This window comes from Leishmania panamensis, assembly GCF_000755165.1.
Source record: "Leishmania panamensis strain MHOM/PA/94/PSC-1 chromosome 6 sequence".
Lineage (NCBI taxonomy): Eukaryota > Euglenozoa > Kinetoplastea > Trypanosomatida > Trypanosomatidae > Leishmania > Leishmania panamensis.
In genome coordinates this window covers 462,644-485,472 of record NC_025885.1, presented here as the reverse complement: position 1 = coordinate 485,472, position 22,829 = coordinate 462,644, and the positions used below count along the sequence as shown (strand labels likewise).

Genomic DNA, 22,829 nt, shown 5'->3' with positions numbered 1-22,829 from the left:
CCCCCCCCACACACACACACAACTCGCGCACCCCAACGGCGCTCAAAACGGGCCAAAGAGGGACTGCTGACGCAGCAGATTCCACTGCACCCGCTGATTCTGAAGTTCTATGACAGTGGCAGACAGCGAGGCGGGCACTGGCGTGTCACGGCGAGCTACGGACTTCTCCTCGAGAGGTATCGCGCTTTGTGAGGAGGATGACATGCTGAGCTCATCGAAGCCGAGTATCCTTGTCGCGCAGACCGCTCTTCGTCGCCCCTTGAGGGGCTGCAACCCAGTCCAAGTGGTGTCTCCGCGGCCACGCTTGTGGTGTTGCGGCACCGCACTCGGACTGTCACCGTAGTGCGCTGCCGGGGATGGGGAGCTATGAAGAGAGTCGCTGTCTTCGCCGTACACCCAGAGCGACATCGTTGCGTGAGTGTCGGCAGGGCAACTCCCGTGGGACAATGCATCGCACAGGGACTCGCTCAGACCCATGTGTTGGCTGCCGTCATCCGACGTGTGATGCGCGCCAAACGTCTGCAGCGGACTCGATGTGTATTTGGCGTCCGCGGCGTCGTCCATGAACAGCAGCGAAAGGGCGCACTGCTCCGCTCTGGAAAGACGGTAGCCCGTCTGCAGCGGAGTTACATCCGCGCCGACGGCACTGTCGCTGTGGGACGTGGCGCGCGCAGCATGAGTCGGGGGTGGGCTAGAGGGAAGTGAAGCTCGGCAACCGAATGAAGCCGCTGGTGAGTGCCGCTGAGGGCTGCTGCCAAAGGCCGCCTTCCGCGCCGCTCTCAGAACCCTGTTCTTGCGTGTAACGTGTGGGTGGGCGAGGTGGTCTTCCATGTGCCCTTCGAAGAAGGCGTCTGTCTCGTGAATCGCACGGATGTTGAGGTCTTGATGGCGTGTCCAAACTGTTAAGGTCTGACCGTGAGCGAGAGAGCGGTAGGTGCCGCCGAGACGGCCCAGCTGTTGCACACACCTCCGTTTGTGCACCACGGAGGTGGCGCTGTCGTGGCGCTGCAGCAAGGCTGCTGCACAGCGCGCCGCCCGCTTCGAGAAGGCGCGCACCGCCGGCACACAGCCACTGGATGAAGGCACTGGCGATACTGGCAGACCCAGGCTGTCGTCATTATCGCTGTCTGGGACGAGGACGTGACCAACGCCGCCTGCCTGGTGCGGAGGCGTGCACTCCACCTGCGTGTCTTCCTCATCACGGTCGGCGTAAGGACAGGCAAACATGATGTGCGCAGCAGCTGTCTGTCGTCAATAGAGTGCTGTCGGACGGGTACTATAGTAGCTGCCGCTGCTGTGTTGGGTCTATGGGAGATGATTCTTCTATGTAGGTGGTGAGAGGGTTGGGTGGGGGAGAAAAGGGGAAGCGCAGCGAGAGCTGCTCGACCAGTCTTGCGGCTATGTTATTCTCTGTGTCAGCGGTATCGACTGTACCCGGGGTGCACATAGAGAGGAGGGAGGGGGGGGAAGCAGTGCTGCCTTGACTTCTATGGTGCCTTTACAAGACGTGGAAAGAGAGGAACAGCGGTCGTGTCGAGGCACACGAAGACGCTTCTGAGTCCCTTTTTATCCCTGGTGTGGGCGGTGCAGCGGAGAGTTGGATGCCCCCGTTCTTCACGGCTGATAAGAGACAAGTCAGGAGAGGGAGAGGAAGACGGAGAGGGGGGGGCCAAGAGGAAGGGGTGAGCGAGGGAAGCAGTAAAGGGTATAGTGCGCGGCATTACTGCTGGAGAGGTAAAATCGAAGTGCAGGCGAGTGCATCGTGCAGGCCGAACGAGCAGAATAATTCGAATACATCGGCGCTTCCCCTGAGTATGTCTCCGGAGAAAGGGGTAGACGGGGGGGGGAGGCAGATGCAGAGAGAGGCGTAAAGGCGTGTGCGTACGCCTGGGGGAAGGAGCGCACGGCCTGTGTGCTCGACACATTCTCTCTCTCTCTCTTCCCATCCCCCACTTTCACATTACACGTGTGTGTGTGTCTCTCTCTTTCACTAGGGAAGAAAGGCTTGCGCTGCAGGAGCAACAGAGACGCCCCGCTCCCTGACACATACACATAAATGCGCCCACACCGGATGCTTCACAGAGCGCTTCAGCCTTCTAGAACGGAAGACGAGGGAGGCTCAGAGCACACGTGCGGCGCCCTCCCACACGGGGAAACCCCCTTCCCCAGAGCCAGTAGAGATGCCCAAGCACCCGTGCTGGCGCACCTGCTGGCACAGAGAGGGGGGGGTACAGGCAGGGGAGAGCTCTGTAAGCGGAAACGAGGAAGTAAGTAGTCAAAGTATAGGCGCTGGCGTGCTGATAAGAGGAAGGTTGAGTGCAGTGAGTGCAAAGAACCACCCACGCACCAGCAGCGGCTGCAAAGCGAGAGAAGAGGCAGAAGAACATCGATTTTTTTCGGTCTCATACGGCGACGGGTGCGATGGGCGCATTAATAGTCCGAGAGAACAGGAAAGAATGAAATACAGGCGGTGGAGACGGAGACGAGAGGAGGATGTGTGGTGGTGGTGGAAAAAGGGGGAGCGGCAACTCACTAGGCCACTGAACACCTACACATCTTTCCTCTTACCTCTTCCCCCCCCCCCCGGTATCACGCACGCATGTTCACATGAGCGAGGCAAATTCGCATGAGGTGGAGCGTGATGATGCTGCTGCACGATGAAGAGGGAGAGGGACACTGCACAAGGTCCAGATAAAGGTATACAAATCGAAGAGAATAGTGAAGCAGCAGGAGAGCCGCACAACCTCATGCAGACGACCCCGCTCGTCCCTCACTGAGTCGGGCGAGCGAGAGAGTTGGAGAGGGATGGACGCTGCTGCGCCGAACGGTGCCGACAGATGCGTAGGCACATATACATGCACAGTTGCCCGGGAAGGAGGAGGGGCGACAGAGAAGGACCGAGCGCTCATTTGTAACGTTGCAGCAGCGGTCGTGCAGTGAAAAAAGGAGGGGAAGCCGAAAATGGCAGAGAGGCCAGCCCAGCGGCGACGTGCGACAGGGAGGAGAAGGAGGAGTCAAAGGACAGTGGAAAGGGGGGGGGGCGTTGCTCCTCCGGGGCGCACGGTAGCTCTCACACATTACACGCACACAGCTTCACCGCGTCGTCCCACTATCCCGCCTCCCTCCTCTCTTTGAGCACTCAAGGCACTGCCGACTCCATGCGACTGGCCAGCTCGCCCGCCAAGTGGAGGCGTCGCTCGCGCTCGGCGTCCGTGACTGTCTGCTGCTCGTGCCCCTCCTCGAGTTCTGAAAGCTCCAGTGAGTGCTTCCTGCCAGTCTTGTGGGAGTTCCATGCGGCAGCGGCGCCATTGACCTCGCAGTACCCCGCCTCCTTCCGCCACTTCGGTGTCTTGCACGTTGAGTGGGCCGGCCCCAACCGGTCATTGGGCGGGTACAGTGACGGCAACTGATGTCTCGGGCTCGACCCCTTATGCTGCCACGGCGAGCTGTGCACGCTTGAGTGCGCCTGGCCGCCCGGGGAGGGTGAGCGCGACATCTGTCTGCCTTTACGGTTGCTGCCCGGTGCCCCAGACCGGCGATTGCTGGTGGGCGTGTTTAGAGTGCTGTTGGGGACACTTGCGTAGCGGCTGCTGCTCGCACTGCCGCGGCGTGAGCGGGCGCGCGGTAGCATGATGGGTGGCAAGCGGCTTTCACCGCGGGAGGATGGGTAGAGGCTGCCAACGACAGACCGGTTACTGCTTGGAGACTGCTTGGTCGTGATATACTCATCCCAAGTGCGGTAGGCTTCCTGATCATGCAGGTAACCGCGGTCAGGCATCACTGACTCGGGGTTCTCCTGTCGCATCTCGGCGCGCCTCAAGTCACCCTCGATGCGGGAGAGGACGTGATAGTCCATGCACACGGTCGACTTGAACGGGTCGTTTTCCTTAGCGTGAAGAGTGTAGATCTCCGCCACCCTCACGGTGGTTGTCGGTGCTGCGCAGCAGACGATGCGACGTCGCGTGGCTTTGCCGGAAGTCCCGGTCGCCATGTCACCGCTGCGACACGCGCCGGTAGTGTGCGGGTAGGAGGGCATACTAGAAAACTGGAAGGAGAGAGAAAATAAGAGTTCAAGTGAAGTGGGTGTGAGGGGTGGAAAGAGCCAAAGTAACCGTGAGCCACGTAATGCAACGGTGCACCTCAGTCATGCGCTTTCGCGGCCACACGTGCAGATGCGGGGGGGGGGGGGCGCTGGGACAGGGAGAAGCGCAAGGGAAAAGAAAGGCGAGAGGCGGAAGGGAAAAGGAGAGGGGGTGGAGAGCGAAGCGTCAGCTTCACTTGAGGTGCTCAGCTGTGACACCGCCCACCCTTAGCGTGTAGCGGAGATAATAATGCCCCGATGCCGCAAGTCAAAGATGAGGGAAGGGGAGGGGGAGGGGAGCGACACGCATCTTCATACAAGACCGCAATGCATATACCGCACCGACGCGTGTACTGGAATACAGCAGTGACGCTTCGGCACTGGGACCTTCTCGAGCTACAAGGTATGCTTACTACAGACGCCCTCTCTCTTTCTACCAGAATCGTGACACACGCAGAACCAACTATTCACATGTGACGCGTGAGCATACAGCACCCGCGCGCCACGCACGCTGTGTGTGGGGGGGGGGGAGGGGGAGGGGGTGTGCCCACGTGGTGAACTGAGGAAAGGAGAGGAAGTCACTTCGTGAGCATCCCTTAGCGCACGCGCGCAGGCATGCACGCACGGACATTCGAGATGAGCCTACGAGAACTGAAACACAAAGCTGTCCAGCAGGTACAACTCGCGAGGCCCGTTGTACTCGAGCCCCTCTGTGTGCAAAGGTGTGTAGAACAACATCGTCGGGAAGCCCTTCACATTCACCCGCTCCACCAAGTCAGGATACTTGTCGCCGTCCACGTACGCGGCGGTGAAGACCTCGCGCAGCTCCTTCTTTGACTGGCTAATCGACAAGCGGTCCCACAGGCGAATCATCGTCTTACACTGACGAGACCACTTGACGCAGTACAGCACAAACGTGTACTTGTCGGGCCCACTGACATGCGCGTCGAATGTGTCCCGAGTCAGCTCCACCACCCGAGATGCCTCATCCGCGGTAGCAGCGTCTGCAGTTCCTCCCACGAATAGCAGCAGCGCTACCGCTATCAGGGTGACAGCAGCCACCTTAGCGTGAGGTGTGCAACGCATCGTGGAGACGTCGGTGCGTGTGTGTTGTAGGGATGAAATACGAAGGCGTAATCTGTGTTGTGGGCATGCGAGGGGGGGGGAAGTGGTGTGAATGAGCTGACTCAACGGCGCGCCGTGTACGTTCGTCTGTGCGAGTGGTGTGTGCATGCGTGCCGTACTCAGACATGAAAAGAGGCCACAGGCGATTGAGAGAGAGAAAGAGAGGTGATAAGGCTCGCAAGGCAGCCGAGCGCCAAAATGCGTGGTGTGGCTGCTCGGGACGTCGTTGAGTTTGAGGATGGCTAGGCTTGGCACCACCTCTCTCCTCCCGATCGCGTTGTGGTCCTTTGAATACGCTGCTGGAGGTGCCGTGATGCGACTAGCGCGAACAGCCGTCGCCTCTTGAGAGAGAGAGAGAGGGAGGGACCTCCACCTCTTCATGTGCGTAGACACACAAGGAGGGGGGGACGAGGGCAGAGACATTCGCAGACAGAGAGCGTCGCGGGGCAAGATGTGTCGTTGAAGGGAGAGGTCGACAGGAGGGGGAGGGGAGGAACAAGCAAAGCACACAGGCGTAGTCCGAGAGAGTGAAATATATAAGAAATCAAGCACAACGCAGCACAGCACGCACGACGGCACAAGGGGAAATACGATAGGGTATGGCAACGGCGTCGATGACAACAGAGCCAGAGGTGGTCCAGGACCACCTCTGATTCACGCTTTGCCCCACTGCATAAGGTGGTCGGAGAGAGGAGTTGGGGCGGGGGGAACGCGAAGGAGCAGCAATGGGGATGGGAGCGCAACGCAGCAAGTGGGGATAACTGAAGAGAGCAAACGAGAGAGAGGTGAGGAGAGAAGGAGAGAACAGGCAGGCAGGCAGGCAGAGAACGAAACACGGAAAAGAGCACCGCGGGGGCAGTGAAGAGGGGGGGCGCGCACCCAAGCAAGAGACACCGCCACTCTAGCAGAATGGGCTCAGGAATCTCACTCGGAACGCTTCCCGCCCTTGGCCCCACCCCACCCCTCTCCTGCTACATCAATACGACTTGAATGCTAAAGGGAGCTGGGGGAGAGGGGAAGGTGGACACGCCTGATCTTCTCTCTGAATCGTTCACGTGCTTGCTGAGCCGGATTGCCCGCCGCTGTAGTTGAAGCGAAAGTCGGCAAACATGACGCCGCGGGGGTCCACCTCGCGCACCTTCTGCTCTTCGCTCAGTTGCATCGGCGCACTGGGCTCCTTAATCTCAGGGAAGTATTTGGTGTCCAGGCGGTTGGAGAGGACCGGCACATAGGGCGCCTGCAGCTGGAGCAGACCGTTCATGTCGACGGACTTGAGGAAGTCGTGGCGGCATATCTCCTCGTACGTCATGCGCTTCTCCGGCTCGCAAATGAGCCGCTTCATAAAATCCACCGCGTCATCGGGAATGTGGGAATGCGGGGGGAAGGTGAGGTGCTCCCGCCAGTTCTTGATCTTGTGGCACGTCGAGTTGGGGTTCTGCGAGAAGAAGGGCGGTATGCCGTACAACATCTCGTACATGATAACGCCGACCGACCACCAGTCACACCCGACACCGTACGACTTGCGCAGGAGGATCTCCGGCGCGATGTAGCCGGGGCTTCCCACGATGGACTGGAACATCCCGCGAACGCGGCTGTGTGCGATGCTGGTGTCAGCACTGTCTCCAGAGAGTGACTCTGGCGGCGCGTCCATCCTTGAGGCGTGCATGCTCCTCTCGTCCGTCAACGCTTCGATGCCGCTCGACGAGGACGGCTGGTCGTCGTAGTCGAGCAGATTGCCGCGCTTCTCTACGAAGCGCTTGGAGAGGCCGAAGTCGCTCAGCTTAATGTGTCCCGATTCCCCAAAGAGGATGTTGTCTGGTTTGATGTCGCGGTGCACAAACCCCATGTCGTGCACACTTGCCACAGCAGCGCAGAGCTCCGCAATGTAGAAGCGCGAGCTCTCCACGTCGAAGATCCCCTTGTCACACAGCCACGAGATCATGTCGCCGCCCGGCATGTACTCCATCACCATGTAAAGGTAAAGAGCATCCTGAAAGCTCCGGTAGAGGTGCACCACCCACGGGTTTGACGCAGCCGCCTCGGCCAGTACGTCTTTCTCCGAGCGGACGTGGATGACTTGCTTCTTAGTGATCATATCGGACTTCCGCAGCCGTTTCAGGGCGTAGAGGGTGTCGGTCTTGTCGCTCTTATACTTACACACGAACACCTCACCAAAGGCGCCGCGGCCGATGCACTTAAAGAGGTGGAAGTCGGCAAACGACGGCTCCTTCTGCCGCGGACCAACCGCGCGTCCGACGCCGTTGCGCCTGTTCGCGAGGAGGCTTTGGTAGTGGTTCTCCACAAACGCCCGACTGGCGGCCGCCTTGTGGCGCGCGTAGTCCTCGGACGTCTCACCGCGGCGCGCGTTCGACATGTTCTGCATCTTTTCACCGCCCTGCGCGGCAGGACTCTGGTTCATGGCAGCACAAGTCCTCCTTTGCAAGCGAAGCCCAAACCATCTATACTCGAGGACAGTACGAGCGCGGTGAGGACTTGGGAAGTGTGAAGGCGACTCGCGGAAGGAGCCACGCTCGACTGCTTGCGTGTGTGTGGGTGGGGGTGGGGGTGGGTGGGTGCCTATGCGCAGTAGCTTGTGGAGAGAAATGAGCGTGTATATGTGGTGGGGTTCGGCTCTCAACGAGGAGCTAACGTACTCCTGGAGGAGAAGAGGGTGGGACACAGAGGCGACATGACTACAGCGAGCGAGTAGGAGAAGAGATGGTGTGGCAAGGGACTCACTACACCGTCAGTGTTGACTCGAGGAGAGGTGGCAGTGGTGATGGCTAAGACGAATTATGGAGACTCGCGGAAGTGAGTGGGTTTGGCACATTGCCGCCTCGAGGGGGGGGAGGGGTTGACAGACACCAACAGACTCACGGGCGTACGTGTGCGAAAGTGCTCATTCTCAGTAGGGCCACACACGGTGCACTGGCGAAGTGTAGCGAGGAGGGTAGTCCGCCCGCTTTACAGACGAGAAGATGCCGTGGGGCGAGAGGGAGAGGGACGATACCAGTGGGCATACGAGCATGGCGGCGAAACATTAGAGACCAGCAAATCCAACGAGCCCCCCCCCCCTAGACAACAAAAAAAGGCGTCAGAGAGCCGCTCTACTGTCACCACCACAGCGCTGCTCCCCTCCCCTCCCTCCTCTCCCCCAACATACACCCACGCACAGCAGCCGTGGGGCCTTTTGACCACCATACCAGCCACAATCAAAAACGAAGTGAAGGAAGGCGTGCGGGGGGAGAGGGAGTGGGAGAGGGCGCCTGTGCGTTGAGGAGGGGGGGAGAAGTGCACCGACAGCGAGAGGAGATGGTCTAGGGAGAGGGCGATTCAAAAATAGGCTGAACACACCTCACAAAGCCCACGCGCTCACTCTGTATCTCTATCGCTTTGGATCCACATGCTTGCACTCTCATACGTACACACGCAGACACCCTTCCTGGTCCATATGCTCACTTAGCTGCCTTACAGGCTACCACGCACACTGAAACCCCCAGAGAGAGAGAGGGAGAGAGCGCGGCAGTGGCCTAGTTGTGAAAGACGCGCCAACAAATCCGTTGACGAACAACTAAACAACCTGCTTCGTTGGTCTTCGCCCCTTTCGCGCTCACTGCGAGCGCTCGCTCAGCCAGCGGTAGTAGTCGTTCAGGATGTAGTAGCGCTGCTCGAGGCGGCGAATGACCATGCGCTGGTAGAACTCCCGGCGGTGCTCGTCGTTGTATGTGACCGTACCGTGGACCGTGAGCAGGAAGGAGTCGCCGTCTTGGTTGTCGGGTAGTGGTTGCGCGTCCACCATGTCGATCTGGTGCCACGTCTTTGGCAGAGCACCAATGTAGTTACGCACGTCGTCCACCGTGGCGAGCGGGTGTCCGTTCCACTCGCACACCATTGGCACGTCGGGGGCGTACAGGCCCGCCACGTTTAGGCGGTCCTGCGGGTCGTCCAGCATTTTATAGTACCTGTTGCGGAACTCCAGTGCCTTCTTGGCGACATCGTTAAAGGCGCCCTGCTCCATTGCCGCGTGGCCGGCTGTGGTGCTCTGATGCGTGTGTGTGTGTGTGTGTGTGTGTGCTCACGTCTGAGTGTATGGAGGGGGGGGGGAAGGGGGCTGCAAACCTGCTGCGAGTGCGAGCGTGGAGGAGGGGGGAGAGAGTTCAACTGAGCGAGTCAGCAGGGCTGCTGTCAGGGTGTATGTCGTTGTACGCAGACAGTGAAGACAGCAATATGCCAGCAATGAGAAGCGCAGAGAGAGGCATGAGAAGATGATGACGCTGATGCAGCTCAGCCAAAACATGTTAACGTCTGCCCAACACACCGGCCCCTCACAATGTAATAAGGACAAGTGCGAAGGGGGGAGGTAAAGGAGGCGGCTGAAGGAGACGCCCAAACAGGCGTTCTTGCGCCTTCTACCATTGCCGTGTGGCACCAAGTCGTCTACTAGAGAAGCAGACAGAGAAATGCGCCCGCGCGCAAGCATGGGAAGGGGCCGAGCGCTGCCCACGGCTGCGGGCGCGCGCTCTCTTGCTGGAGTATTCGCTTTCTTGCTGTCTTTCTCTAGCACCTATCCGCATCGATGGAAGTAGCCTTGCACATGTGCATGTGTGTAGCAGCGAAGCTCTGTGGCACTGGAACTCATGCCAACTTCCACAAACACGCACATATGGCTGGCGCACACCACTCAAGACTGTTGCACACGCGCCACTGCAGCGCGAGGGAAAGAGATGAAAACTTCAGAGCAAAGAGTTGAATCGCTTCGCGGCGTCGACCCAGCCGCATGTCTCCGCTACATCTCTTCCTTCGCGTCGCAGGATGCGTCACCGTAAAGAGCGCTTCGGCAGAGCTCCTCGCAGCTGCCATGGATGCAGAAGCCAGGGGTAGGGCAGTGCTGCCGTGCGCTGAGCGTCTCCAGGCAGTTTACCGTTCGCTTTTCGATGATGTTAGTGCGATACCCCAGCAGTGCGCACGCTCGCTGCAAGGAACTGTACAGACACAGTTCATCCACAGCCGATATTCCCGCAGCGGTGGCGCGGACGCACAAGTCTCCATCGTCATGCACCGGCTTCGCCGCCACGAGGCCCTTCCGCATGAGCAGAGCAATCCAACTGCGTGTCAGGCACTCCACCTTTCCCGCTGACCCTGGCATGTGGTGCAGTAGCAGCGGCTCCAGATACGCCGTGTACTGTTGCAACAGGACAGACGTGCGCTGAGATGCTGTGGTGGGGCAGCACTTCGCCAGTGTGCGTTGCGCCTCACACCAGCAGCCGCTGTGGGCGTACGCCGTCACTTGAAGTGTACGCGCTGCTTCACACAGACTCGGGTAGCCGATGCGTGTCGCCGCTTGCTCGACATGGCGTGCCACGTTCAGCGAGACGCTGAAGCGGCCATGCTGCTGGTGCGCCTGTGCCTCCATGAGCTGCGCGGTGAGAACGCCGAAAGGAAACGCGTACCGCGAGGAGACGGTAAGCAGCTCTTTCTGCAGCCGGTAAGGCACCACAATATGGCCGAGAAACACTGCCGCCTGCGCACGCCGGCGCTGCACCAGGGCGTACAGCAGCAGATGGTCCGGAGGCCAAAAGCGCTCGGCGTCCTCGTCATGTAAAGAGTTGGTGCTCGTCACCGCGTCGGCGTCGGCGGGGCTGTGGGTCGCACAGCGCTGCTTGTTATGCCCTCCCTCCACGTCACCAGCGGAGGGGGCTGGATTCAGTGCCTCTGCCAGCCTCGACCACACGTCGTAGGCGGCGGCAACGTACCCGTTCGTGTACAGCTGACACCCAGAGCAGTAGCGGACTACTGACGAGAAGAAAACCGCCTCGTTGGCTGCGGCCGACGCCGAGGCACCGTAGTGGTCACCGACAGCTGTCAGCGCCGAGTGCAGGCAACGAAGTGCGTCGCTCATAGTAGCGCCAGCGGTGGCGCTGCTTGCAGTGCACTTTGAGGGTGCGAGGAAACCCTCTTGCAGGGCCAAGGCGTGGTGCGCGGCGTGCCGCAGTACCTCCCACAGTAACGCGCGCCTCGGGTGGTGACTGTACACTGGTGACCCAGTCGAGGTCTCTTCTTTCACCTCCTCTAGCAACTGTCGGAGCGACGCCGTTGTAATGACCAGTGGCGACGACACCATGCCGTACATTGCCCCGATGAGCAGCAGCGTTTCTCGTTGCAGACTCGCAACTATGCCTATCCATCTCCCCTCCACCGGTGGTGCCTGGAGCAGTGCCGCATTGGCGCGCAGCAGCGAGTGGCGAATGGACTGGGCAATTGTTTGCACCGCCACGGCGCTGTTGTGCCTCCCAGTAAAGTCGTTTGACTCCTCCGAGCCTCCACCTTCCGCACTTCGCGTGTGTTGCGTCTCCGCATCGCCATCACCGAAGCCGCCGCTACTACTCTGCCGGCCCGTCGAAAGGAGGGAGCGTAACGCCGGGCCCACCGCGCCGGGGAAGAACAGGAGCAGCTGTGCCGCCCCGGCGAAGGCAAGGCTTGCCAGTTGGGCGTCGGTGCCCGACAGCGTCGGCGCCACCGACGAGAACGTCCCGTCTGCGGGGCCAGCTCTCTGCCCACTGCTACTGCCTGACCCGTTCGACAAGGTCAGCTGAAGCGCAATCGAGATGCTGTTGGCGGCATCGACAGGTCTGCCTTGGTGTATAGCTACCACGTGTGCGGTGTAGTGGGCCAGGGCAAGAATGGCGTTAGACTGCACTTCTTGAGCGACCTGCAACGCCACGCGCGCGCACTGCCGCGCGACTGCCAGGGAGCGAAAGGAGAGGTAATACTGCGCGTACAGGAGCATACCGCTGGTGATGCACATGAGGATTGTCTGAGTGCCACGATTACTGAGCTCAGCTCGCACCATCATCATCGACGCCGGTGGCCCCTGCAGAAAGAGCAGCTTGAGAAGCGCATTGTCGGTGAGGTGCGGTGTGCTCTGAGTCAACGACAACTCCATCAGCATTGCACGAGCGCTTGGATGGCCCTCGAAAACGCCTTCCAATACCGTGTGCATCCGGCGCACATTGATCGGCACCGTGGACACAAGTGGTGGCAGCGGTGGCGCCGAGGCAGCGGCACGCTGGTTCAGTGCCGCCAGCCACCGCGACGGCAACCCATCGAAGCAGCGGCGAAGAGCGGCCAGCCACGTCGTCACGGCGGCCGCCAGTTGCGTCTGCCGTGCAAACGACGCACTGGCCCATTCATAGTTTACCCAAATGTGAAAACTGCGCGTGGCGTTGCCGGCCTCGGCACTCAGCTCATCGTCAAAGAGGTCCTCGTCGAAGAGATCTGAGAGGTGAGCGACGGTGATCGTTGGTGCCGACGGCAGTACCTCGATGCCCGAAGGGTGCCCTTCCGGCGCAGCTGTGATCCCCTTAGCCTCTGCCACAACACCACACAGGACGGCGGCGAGGCGCTGTATGAGCGGCGTCCCCCCTGCCTGCGCTGCCGTTCTCAGAAAGTCGCACAGAAGCCCAAACCCCGCGTCGGTCGGTGCTGCGCTGACGCGGGCCGGCGGCGGCGGCGGCGGCACTTCGGCCCTGTCCCACCGGTGTCCCACTCCAGGTGGGGGGCACGGGTGAACCTGCTCTGCTGCCTGGCTGGTGCCACCACCGCTTCTGAGAGAGATGTCCGTGGCTGCTGGCGTAACGTGTGTATCCGACTTCTCGCTCACCACAGTCCACGAGTCGACTCCGCACGGGCGGTGCAGCTGTGCATAGGCCCGCCGGAAGCTCACCTCCTTCGAGCTCTGTGCCGAGAGCACCGGCGCGACACCCCAGCTTGCCTCTTCATCTATTGGGTCTGGTGGCGCGGCGGCACACGACGGGCCCGTGCCCCCAACCCGCCTCGCAGCAGCTGCTGCGGCGGTGCTGTTGTCTGTCGCGGCGTCATCCACACCGGCGTCTCCATCGTTGGGCAGCACGTGCAGGAAGCACACCTTGCGAAGGTGCCACGCGTAGAGCGGCGCTGCGGCCGTCGCGTGCTGGCGGAGCTCATCCTTGATGCGCCGCAGTGCCTCACCGCAGAGGAACAGCGCAAGATCGACGTAGCGCGGCACCAGCTCGGCGTAGGCCACATCCACATTCATAGTGATGGCAGGTGCGGGTGGGTGGCGTGGGAAAGAGAAGCGAAATAAACTGAGGGCAGTACTGGTGGACGTGACCCCTCCCCTCCCTACTGGGGGCATCGAAGGTGTGAGAGCGAGACAGGAGGAGGTGGAGAGAAGAGGGGGGGTGCGCGTACGAAAGCGCTGGAGATGCCGCGGACTCCAGAGGAGGCGGAGGGCGGGTGGGTGACCCTTCTCGCTTGTACTTCCCCAGTCACCCGCTGTCATGGGATGAGATCCCGAGAGAGGCAGAGAGAGAGAGAGGCGTCGCCTTGTGCGCTTGGAGTGTATGGAGGTGCGCTGTACGCATCGCCGTGCTCCCCTCCTCCACTCACGTTCATCAGCGACAGGCGAGCTTGTAAAAGTCATTGTTGAAGCGACTCCGTGTTAACACCACCACTACATGCCATGCGAATACACACACACACACACCGATGTGCGTACGTGGGTACGTTCAGTCCTTCAAGGCGTTGTCACGGTGGCTGAGCTCATTCGCCGTTGCAGCGAGCCGCTCCTTATGGCGGTTACTGCGGCTGAGTTGCAGTGCTCTCTGCCGCATCCGTCGCCGTGCGCGGGCCGAGAACGCCTTTACACCCCCGTGCTGGTGCTGCTGCTGGGCTTCGGTGAGTACTTGTGAGCTCGTCAGGAAGCACTTAGAGCACGCCGGTACCCCGCGGGGCACGGTGCAGCGGGCGCGCGCTGTCATGCGGTACGGTGCATAGCAAGTGCGGCACACAAATGAGAGCTCGATGTCGTCGTGGACAGTGACGTAGCGCAGCCGCGTACGTGAGATGTGCTTGCTCACCTCCCTCACCACGTCAGGCCGCTGCACTACCAGTAAGTTGAGCAACGATTTAGACCTCCCGGAGCACTGCGGGCACCGCTCATGGCGAAGGAAGCGGTTCGCAACCGTTGCAGCGTACTCGAACTGGCAGCTGTGGCACCGCCACTGGAGCGTCATCTCACTTGTCAGCGAGATTTGCCGTGGATCTTGATGTGGACGCAGAAGCACTTCACCAAGGAGCAAGGTGTCGTCAGCAAGGAAGCGTCGCGGGCTGGCGGATGTAATGGCACTAAGGGCACCCGCGCCGCGACGCTCGCACGACGGGCAGAGAGGCACCAGCTCGCGAGTGGCCCCGTGAGGGCCATCACCGGGGGTGGCAGTAGTGCCTGGTAGGCCTGGCTTCGAATGCGCAGAATGACGCTGCAAGGCGAGGGCGTACTGTGCAACACGACTCGATACGGATTCGAGCCATGGAGAGCAGCAGAGCGGGCAACGCCACCACGCCTTGGAGGCGGAGGACGTGTGCACCGCCGTCACACACTGTAGCACTTGACTTTGTGGGAGCTGATTGCGCAGCGGGTCCCACTGTGCAGCGAGCAGAGGATAGACATCACACAAGAGGCCGACACCGGTGGGAGCGGTGGGCCGCTGAGAGGACGGTCCTGGTTGCACACCAGCATGTGGTGGGGCCGGGGCGTCGGGTGCATCGGAAGGCAAATGCTCGCCGCCGTAGCACTGCGGGCAGCGGTGCACATCTGCGAGTTGGGGGTTTGCGCGGTCTGAGGGTCGGGCGGACCACTGCGACTGGCACTGCGTGCAGCGCCAGACAACTGGATAAACAGTAGATGGCGTCACAGACAGGTCGAGCGGGACTGCGGAAGACCCGTCGGTGTCCGTGTCCGCGCGTGTGCGATGCCGCAGATGTCGCAGAGCGCGTTGATTCGCATCGACATCAAACTCGCGTCGAAGCTGCGGTGGCAGCTGCTCCAGTCGGAAGCGAAAAAGCGCTAAGGGGCATGCCGAGGGTGTCGAGTGCGATGCAGCACCACGGACGACTGGCGGGGCTGCCAAGGTACTGGTGGCCCTCGACTGAGCTACAGTTGTTTTGCACAGGCGGTCGATAGAATAGCGGTAACGTAAGACCACTGTGCGTCCAATACTGCTGGAGATGCACAGCGCTGGGGCAGAACCGCGGCGCAGGCCACGGGGTGCCAGGGGAAGCCGGCTGAGCGACATGTATATCCTCTGGCGGTGGACTCTCGCGTGTGTGCCTCCCGTGGGCGACGGAGATCACCAAGCAGGCGCAAGACGGTGGCTGTAGCACCGCCACCAACGAGAGCATCGAGCGGAAAGAGAGAGCGAAGTGGAGAGGAGAGAAAGAGGGAGCGAGTTAGAGTGGTGAGCCGACAGTCACCCGCGCGTGCATGAGCGGGTGTGTCGCTCGCGTCTCGCTCACTGGACGTTTTACATCTGTAGAGAGCCCCTTAGAAACTCATTTGCCAGAACGGCATAGAGGCACGTCTGTGGTTGTGATGTGGGGAGGGGCTGATGGAGGCACCATCAGAGCCGCGATGTACCGTGTCTGCCTCAGCGTCCTCTTTCTCTTCGCACCTTTGTCGTCGCGCCTGCAACGTTATCTGCTGGGGCTGCATCTATGCGCAAACGCAGGCGTATACGCGAACGTCCGCCTTGTGGCGCCCGACTCTCACTGCGCGCGCTTGTGCGAGCTGGGTTGTGAAGACCACTGCGTGGTGGGCGCGCGTTTTGACTGAGAGGAGCGTCGGCGGGCACTGGCTGCTCCGGCACTGCCTCGAGGGGAGGTGGCCTCCGTCTGAAACTGCCGCGGAAGAGCAATAGTGGAGGTGGAGAGAGGGCGCTGTTGTAGAACACACTTGAAGATGTCGTCTGGCACCACAAACAGGACGCCGGCTCGCTTGCACTGCAAGAGCGTCGCTGGTGTCGACGAGGCCAAGGCCCTGGCGACTCCCCCGAGCTGCTGCGCGATGCCACGCCAACACGACAAGGTGGGCTTGTGATTCGGCAGGACGAGGACGTCTGCGTCGAGAACGCGCCGTGTGACTACGCCACCGGAGGCAGTCAGCACCGTCTTGAGGTCGTTCATCGGCGGCTCCTGCGGGGTGGCGGACTTGTGCACCCAAAATCGCTGCTGCGCGAAAAGTCGCTGGCGCTCCGTCGGCGCTATGCCCATTGTTTTGCGAAGGTCGAATCCGTTCTCGGACTCAATGCTGCCGGCAATCTTCCGCTCCTTGTAAGCGTAGCCTTCCACCGGGAGGTCGAGAGTGCGTTTGTGCAGCACCGCGTCCAGCCAGCTCTGGTGTACCACGTCGTGGACGTAGGGCAGGACGGTGAGCAGCTTTACGCTGCGCACGAGCGGCCGCTGCGCCACCAGAACGCGGGCGTAGCGTGCCAGGCGCAGGTGTGGGTTCACAAGGCTGCCGAGCTCCTTCAGTGTCTTCTCCTCCGCATCGCTGAGTCGTATCCCTGTCGTGAAGAGAACGATCTCGCTTGGTGTTGCGGCGGCGTCTGCCTCGTCGTCCTCCTCTCCTTTCACCGCTTCCGCGTCGTTGGCTCGCCGGGTCACGGCCTCAGCAGCGCTGCCAGAAGTCGTAGTTGACCGCCGCCGCTTCCGTGACTCCCGCAGTGCGTCGCCAAGCGACTCTGTGTTGGGCGCGTGCGACGGTGCGGCGGCCACCTCCTGGCCCTCAGGGACGACAGGGCTGCCATTCCCATGGTCACTCGTGCCGCTCAGCGCGACGGGGTCCGACACGTCAGACAGCGTCGCTAAGACGGCGGTGCTGTCGCCGGTGATGAGGGACGTTGTCCAGCCGCGTCGTAGCTGCATCATCGTCTCAGGGCGTTCGCGTGCTACGTCACTCTGGCATGCGAACGTCCGGTGCACCGCCAGGCCGTCTTGCGTCTGACCACTCCGTGTGGTGTGCGTATGACTGCCGTTGTATGTGTTCGTTACGGTGGAGCTGCACGTGTCGGTACGTCCGACAGCACGAGGCTCGGAAGGTACCCCGTCCAACGCGACATCCACATGGCAGTGCAGTCCCACTCGCAAGGTGAGTACGCCGTCTGCGTTGCAGGGCTGGTCTTCCACGGTGTGAGCTGACTTGCCGGTGCCCCGCTTCCGCTTGATGTGGTAGCGCTGGTGGGGCTGCAAGGCAACCCCGAGGAGAGTTGTCGTAGGGGAAATGGCAAATATGTCGAAGGAGCGACACACCGGACGGGTTAGCGTCAAGGACGGCGCCTGCGGTGTCGTGGCTGCCGCGTAGTGAAGGTGCAACGTGCACTGCGCTCGCGAGATGGAAGCGGCCACGTTGGCGAGGCTCTCACGGGCAATGTTGCTTCCCCATGCGCCTTCCCCAAACGAGGAGAGCTGGGCAGCGAGAAGGAACGCCGAGCGTCCAAGGCGCAGCTGCACGGAGCCCAGTAGCTGCGTTGTCGCGCCGCTTCCGTCGCCGCTGCTGCTGGTAGTGCTCGTGACGGTATTCACCATGTCCGCCATGGCCGTTGTGCCGGTAGTGATGATCGTTGCGAGGGGCACCGCATACGGCACCCAAGGTGTTGCGTGGCGTGTGGGGAACGCAGTGCCAGATGAAGCCAGTGTCACCCGCCACCGTACAGCGACGATGAGGTGGTCAGCGTGCGCGGCATCCCAGCTCATCTCCGTCACGAACGTGAATGGTCTGTCGTCTGCGATACCGCTCTGCTCAAGCCACGAGGGCTGCGGCCTCAGCTCCGGCATAAAGGCAAACTCGTGCATCGTATGGCGACGCAGTTGCTCCTCATCTGTGTTAGCAGCCAGTGGCAGGGACGTGTCTGCTGTGGTAGTCGCGACATCCTGAGAAAGAGCGGACACAGTTGAGCAGCTGTCTTCGGAGAGAAACTCCACCGTATCAGCTTCTTCCATGTCCGCCAGCGACATTGGTGCACCGCAGAGAGGCGGAAGAGCGAGCGTGCCTGCTGCACGCAGCAGGCAGTACCGAAGAGAGGAGGAAGTGTAAAGAACAAGTGCAGAGTTGCATGTGTGCATGAGAATTGATTCGGCGGCGTTGTTGATGTTCTTAGAGATGTACGCTGCCGAGGCTACGATACGGTTATCCTGCGCAGTGTGAGAGCAGGGAACAGCACGCGAAACGCTTCTCCGCTGCTCCGACAGCTACACACTGCTGCATTCATTTTCGCACCTCTGTGTGCGTCTCTCGGAGCATTTTGCCTTCCACTTTTGCGTTCCACAAGTGCCACCGCTTCGCTCCACATCGCACCAAATCGCTTACGTGCTCGGCCCACATTACCGTCCCTTACAGGGAGTAGAGAAGAAGCGAAGCTTGGCTACATCGTACGACGCAACAAGAAGAGCGCCCTGGTCGCCCAGGAAGGCCAGTCCGGTGGGGAGTTCATTCCGCAGGGCACCGCTCGCCAGGCAGACGCTAGTCGGATTAGCGGAGGTGACATCCCATACCGATAGTTGCCCATCCTCGGCGCCAGACACCAGCCAGTGCTGGGCGGCGCTGTAGACCAGTGCGTTGATCCAGCGGGAGTGGGCCTGAATATTGATTATGACGGCACCGCTACTGCACTGAATGAGCCTGATTTGTCCCCCACCGTACGCCACAGCGACAGCATTGCGGACGGCGACCAGTCGCAGGCACGTGACAGCATCTGTATCGCTCTCAGGTGGAATCGTGAGTGTGGGGTTGTTGTCAGCCCAGAGTACAACGTGGCCGCCGGAGTCACCCGACGCCATCTCCACTTGCGACGCCTCTCCCACAGCTTCGAGATCCAAGGCCGTGATGCTGCGCCTCGCGTGCGCTTGCACTGGCATGGTGAGCTCCACGGATGGCACGGGCTGCCCTTGGAGAGTGTAGCGGCTGCACAGCGGTATTCCATCTGATGAGCCGACCGCGACCACCATCTCGTTCTTCCCTGCCACACGCACCACAGCTGCGCAGGTCAGCGTCGCATGGTCGTCCTTCACCGGCAGCATGTGGGTCTGCTGCCCATTCACAGCGATAACAGCCACGCGTGTGGAGAGGACAATGATTAGAATGATGTTCTGCTCTGCATCATCCTGCAAGGATGCAAGGTGATGTACGTGACCACCGGGAAAGCGAAGGGGGCTGAAGCACAGAGCCCCTGTCGACGACCGAATTGTGTACACGGCGGAGTCCGCTGCGTACGATACGTACGTCCCACTTTGGTGCAGCTGCAGGTTGTTGTAGAGCAGCGCCGGCGGGTGCGGGAGCTGCAACTCGCGGTACGGCGTGAGTGCACGGCTCATTGCCCGTCTTTAGTCGGTGGCGTGCGAGGGCAGGCCACAGCAACCAAGACGCGTGTGTGGCGGCAGCGCAAGCGAGCGTGTGAGTGACTGTGGGTGTGCGTGTGTGTGTGAAGGGCAATCACATGGCCCTCTTTAACGGAGTTCACTGAGGAAAGAGAAGACGACGAGCGTGTGCGTAATCCGAGCGACACAGAGAGAGAGGGGGGAGGGAGGGAGACGCCAACGATAGAGGGGGAAGTCGGTGCAGATGAACGGAGGCGCGTGGGGGAGGGGGAGGCGTCGCTGCGGATGTCATCCATTAGAAGAAGAGATGTTAGCACAAAGAGAGGAGGCAGTGCAGAGGTGCGCCTCATCCCCCGCACGCACGAACGAGTTGGCAGAGAGAGTGAGGTGGCAGTAAGAGAAGGGGCAGAGTCGATGTAGCACGCTGCGGGCGTGGGGAAACAGGCGTGGTGAGGTGGAGGAAGCGGAGAGGCGCTGGCACGCACAGGCACAGGGAAAGCGGAAAGAAGGGGGTGGCGGTGTACGCCAGTCGTGTCGCTACCTCGGCGCTCATGCCTCTCCACCCTCTCACGGGCATGCATGTGCTGCTGTCTCCTCCATACCCACACCGCACCCACAGACAACCGTGAAGAGACAAACGGGCACCCAATGCGCCCGGGCAAGGAGGGAAAAAAACAGATGAGGATGAGGTGAGGGCAGTGACGTGGGGTGCGCGGAAGACAGCGCATACACACGGCAAAGGGGGTCCTACAGTGGCCACTGTGCGGGCAGAGGAAGGGCCAGTCTCCGCGTCTCTCTCGCACCATCATCATCAATAACTGTGCTCATAGCAGCACGTAGATGAGCTAACGAATGGAAAGGATTACGATAACCGCGCCAGTCACCAGAAGAGCCATAAGTCCGTTGTACACGTACGGTAAGTCATTCAGCAGACCAACAGGCAGGTCGAGGCAGGGCGTGTAATGCAGCCTTTCCTCTACGGTCGCCAGGGCAGCGCTGGTGCTGTACGTACCAGTTGAGCAGCGCGGGTCTGCACGGCCAGAGACGTGCACTTCCACCAAGCAGCGGCGCACGTAGGCGCCCTCACTGGTGATGAAGTGCAGCAGTGAAAAGGGCGTCGTCGTCTCCAAGACGTCGTAGCGGGAGTGAATGGGAATGACGAGGCGCGCACGAAAAGAGAACTGCGCCTGCGCCCCGTCCTCCGCCAGGTACGTGTCCAGAGCGCTGCCCGCCCCGTCGTCAACCCTCTGCTGGAAGGTAAGCTCCACGTGATTTTCCGTGTAGTTGACCTTAAATACTGGGGCTTCAATATCAAAGAGATACTGAGATGACATGTTCAGCGGCGTGTAGGCGCTCGTGATGTCGGCCACTACGACAGCGGCCATCCCCTGCGTCACTGGGCTGGCAGAGATCACCTCCATTCGGTAGAGCTGCACCGCCTCCGCCTCGTCGATGAAGAAGGACTTGGGAAGGTCGAAGCTGAAGCGGACGTCCTCGGCCGGGAGGGGGTACTCGAGCGCGAGCCGCATGTGAAATCCGCCGCCGATGAACGTGTACGACGGTGGAGAGGTGAGGAAGACGCAGCTACCACTCTGCACAGCGGTGACCACAGGCACAGCTGCTATGACGAAGCACAGCAGTCGTGCCGTCACGACTAAGCTCGCCATCAGCAGAGAGGATAGAAGGAACGTGATGAAAGACAGACACAGCAGCGCGCATATGCGTGGAGAGGGGAGGGGAGTGGGGATGGCAGTGATGGTGGTTCGAAGAGACGGATGACGAGCGCGTGTCTCTCTCACTCTCCCGTGCTGCTTCCCGTTGTGCTGGTGAGGATTGCACGTACAGCGCTCATGATGCGGGGAGAGAGATGTAAAGGAGAGGAGGAGGAGAAGTAACGGCGGCGATAGTTCAAGGGACTCCAGAAACAAACCGTAACACTTTAATGATGGGCGCACGTTCCATGTTGATTCCGTGCACGTCTACGGCTATGCTCCTGGGCATGTGGGGCGTGACGAAGCGGCGCTGGCCACGATGGCCGCGGTGGGCGGTGCGCCTGAGATCAACAGCAAGACCGGGGAGGGGGTGAGGTAGTACGCCCACCTGGCAACTCACCCTCTCCTCATCTTCCTCACAGCGCCACTATTCCCCATTTGTGATGTGCCTTGAATGACAATGGGCGGCCTTTGAACACCAAATTCCACCGATCGCCCTGGCAGAAGAGGTGGCCGGTACGTCATCCTCTTTGGGGTTCCAGCTCCCTGTGGTGACGCTGTCTTGCCGGCGCTTGCGTCTTCAATGCGCACTCCCAGCGCAGTCGACCGGCTCCTGCATCGATGCGCACCGTTACGGCAAGGGGACGGGGCCCTACGCGAAGTGAGCCCGGCAACGAGAGACAACTAAAAGAACACGCAGCAAGACAGGCGTCGTCGTCGCTGCTGAAACAGTCGAAGCGGGAGTGTGGGGGAGAGATGAGAGGGGGGGGGGGGAAGGGCAAAACGAGTGGCGTGGGTAGGGAGCGCTTGGATATCTCCAGCACGTCGTAGTGCAAATGACGGTAAGAAGAGCGGTGTGATGACGGGTTGGTGGCTTAGGAGTCGAAGTCGGAAGTGGCAGCCAGTAGCTGAGATGATGTGAGATGTGTGCTGCAAAAAAAAAAAATGTGACGAGCAGGTCGTTGCCGCTCCAACTCGTCAGCACGCGAGCCCGACCTCCCCGCGCACTCCGCCCCGGGCCTGTCTCTCGCAGGGCCCCACCCTCGAGCTCGACCCGTTCCCCGCACCCACAGGCCGCGAGGGCCCGCGTGGAGATGCGCGCGAGTCACGCCGACACTTCGCCGGCCCCCATCGATGGCGCAAATGGGTTGGCTGTCGCCGGTCGCTCCGCCGCAGCGCCGCCCAGGGCCCGACCGTCGCCACCAGAGCAGCGCCTCGCCATCGGCAGGGACGGAGGGGGGCCCGCGCGGCCTCGCCGCTTCATGTGCGGGGAGTGCCGGACCCCGGATGACGCCACGCGGGAGGGAGGGAGGGGGGGTGTTTTCCTCCGCCATCAGGAAGAAGAAGAGGGAAGCGGAAAACATGTCGGGCAGAGCTTTGAGATCGCACACATAAACGAAAATGCACCCACCCCCAGAGAGAAAGAGAGAGGTGCAGCGACAGTGACACACTGTTGCACTTTGCACTCCCGATTTCCGAAGTTGAAATCGCGTAGATGGATGGACAGAGGGGAGTTGTCGAGGGCCTCATCACAGTGGCGTCCTTTGCAAGCGGCTGGAGTGCGTGCACAAGCAAGCAAACAAGTAAAACCAACGGAAATAAGAAGTGAAGAGAACAACGCCTCAGCACACATGCGCGCACACACTGGACCGAAGACAGCAAGCAAACCGAGGAGAGAGAGAAGGGGGGTTCAGGTCTTAACACGTGCGGATATGTAAGGGGTC

At 60.9% G+C, this 22,829-nt stretch overlaps 10 protein-coding genes across 10 annotated transcripts, besides 1 other annotated feature; all 10 read right to left on the bottom strand.

Moving 5' to 3' along the window:
* Window positions 1–42: 42 nt before the first annotated feature.
* LPMP_061190 (hypothetical protein) lies at window positions 43–1,227 on the bottom strand (the record flags this gene model as incomplete). The annotated part of the gene is made up of 1 exon (XM_010705698.1): window positions 43–1,227. One exon carries the CDS (start codon window positions 1,225–1,227, stop codon window positions 43–45), a length of 1,185 nt encoding a protein of 394 aa, XP_010704000.1.
* A 1,912-nt stretch (window positions 1,228–3,139) lies between these two features.
* On the bottom strand, window positions 3,140–4,036 carry LPMP_061180 (hypothetical protein; the record flags this gene model as incomplete). The annotated part of the gene is made up of 1 exon (XM_010705697.1): window positions 3,140–4,036. The coding sequence occupies one exon, from the start codon at window positions 4,034–4,036 to the stop codon at window positions 3,140–3,142; it is 897 nt and encodes a 298-aa protein (XP_010703999.1).
* Window positions 4,037–4,723: 687 nt separating this feature from the next.
* Window positions 4,724–5,167, bottom strand: LPMP_061170 (hypothetical protein; the record flags this gene model as incomplete). Its single annotated transcript, XM_010705696.1, has 1 exon — window positions 4,724–5,167. One exon carries the CDS (start codon window positions 5,165–5,167, stop codon window positions 4,724–4,726), a length of 444 nt encoding a protein of 147 aa, XP_010703998.1.
* A 1,090-nt stretch (window positions 5,168–6,257) lies between these two features.
* On the bottom strand, window positions 6,258–7,625 carry LPMP_061160 (protein kinase, putative; the record flags this gene model as incomplete). The annotated part of the gene is made up of 1 exon (XM_010705695.1): window positions 6,258–7,625. The coding sequence occupies one exon, from the start codon at window positions 7,623–7,625 to the stop codon at window positions 6,258–6,260; it is 1,368 nt and encodes a 455-aa protein (XP_010703997.1).
* Window positions 7,626–8,816: 1,191 nt separating this feature from the next.
* On the bottom strand, window positions 8,817–9,224 carry LPMP_061150 (nuclear transport factor 2 protein(NFT2), putative; the record flags this gene model as incomplete). The annotated part of the gene is made up of 1 exon (XM_010705694.1): window positions 8,817–9,224. The coding sequence occupies one exon, from the start codon at window positions 9,222–9,224 to the stop codon at window positions 8,817–8,819; it is 408 nt and encodes a 135-aa protein (XP_010703996.1).
* Window positions 9,225–9,992: 768 nt separating this feature from the next.
* LPMP_061140 (hypothetical protein) lies at window positions 9,993–13,280 on the bottom strand (the record flags this gene model as incomplete). The annotated part of the gene is made up of 1 exon (XM_010705693.1): window positions 9,993–13,280. The coding sequence occupies one exon, from the start codon at window positions 13,278–13,280 to the stop codon at window positions 9,993–9,995; it is 3,288 nt and encodes a 1,095-aa protein (XP_010703995.1).
* Window positions 13,281–13,752: 472 nt separating this feature from the next.
* On the bottom strand, window positions 13,753–15,318 carry LPMP_061130 (hypothetical protein; the record flags this gene model as incomplete). Its single annotated transcript, XM_010705692.1, has 1 exon — window positions 13,753–15,318. One exon carries the CDS (start codon window positions 15,316–15,318, stop codon window positions 13,753–13,755), a length of 1,566 nt encoding a protein of 521 aa, XP_010703994.1.
* A 469-nt stretch (window positions 15,319–15,787) lies between these two features.
* On the bottom strand, window positions 15,788–18,142 carry LPMP_061120 (hypothetical protein; the record flags this gene model as incomplete). Its single annotated transcript, XM_010705691.1, has 1 exon — window positions 15,788–18,142. One exon carries the CDS (start codon window positions 18,140–18,142, stop codon window positions 15,788–15,790), a length of 2,355 nt encoding a protein of 784 aa, XP_010703993.1.
* Window positions 18,143–18,400: 258 nt separating this feature from the next.
* LPMP_061110 (hypothetical protein) lies at window positions 18,401–19,390 on the bottom strand (the record flags this gene model as incomplete). The annotated part of the gene is made up of 1 exon (XM_010705690.1): window positions 18,401–19,390. One exon carries the CDS (start codon window positions 19,388–19,390, stop codon window positions 18,401–18,403), a length of 990 nt encoding a protein of 329 aa, XP_010703992.1.
* Window positions 19,391–20,238: 848 nt separating this feature from the next.
* On the bottom strand, window positions 20,239–21,060 carry LPMP_061100 (hypothetical protein; the record flags this gene model as incomplete). Its single annotated transcript, XM_010705689.1, has 1 exon — window positions 20,239–21,060. One exon carries the CDS (start codon window positions 21,058–21,060, stop codon window positions 20,239–20,241), a length of 822 nt encoding a protein of 273 aa, XP_010703991.1.
* A 1,024-nt stretch (window positions 21,061–22,084) lies between these two features.
* Window positions 22,085–22,438: a repeat region.
* Window positions 22,439–22,829: the final 391 nt, after the last annotated feature.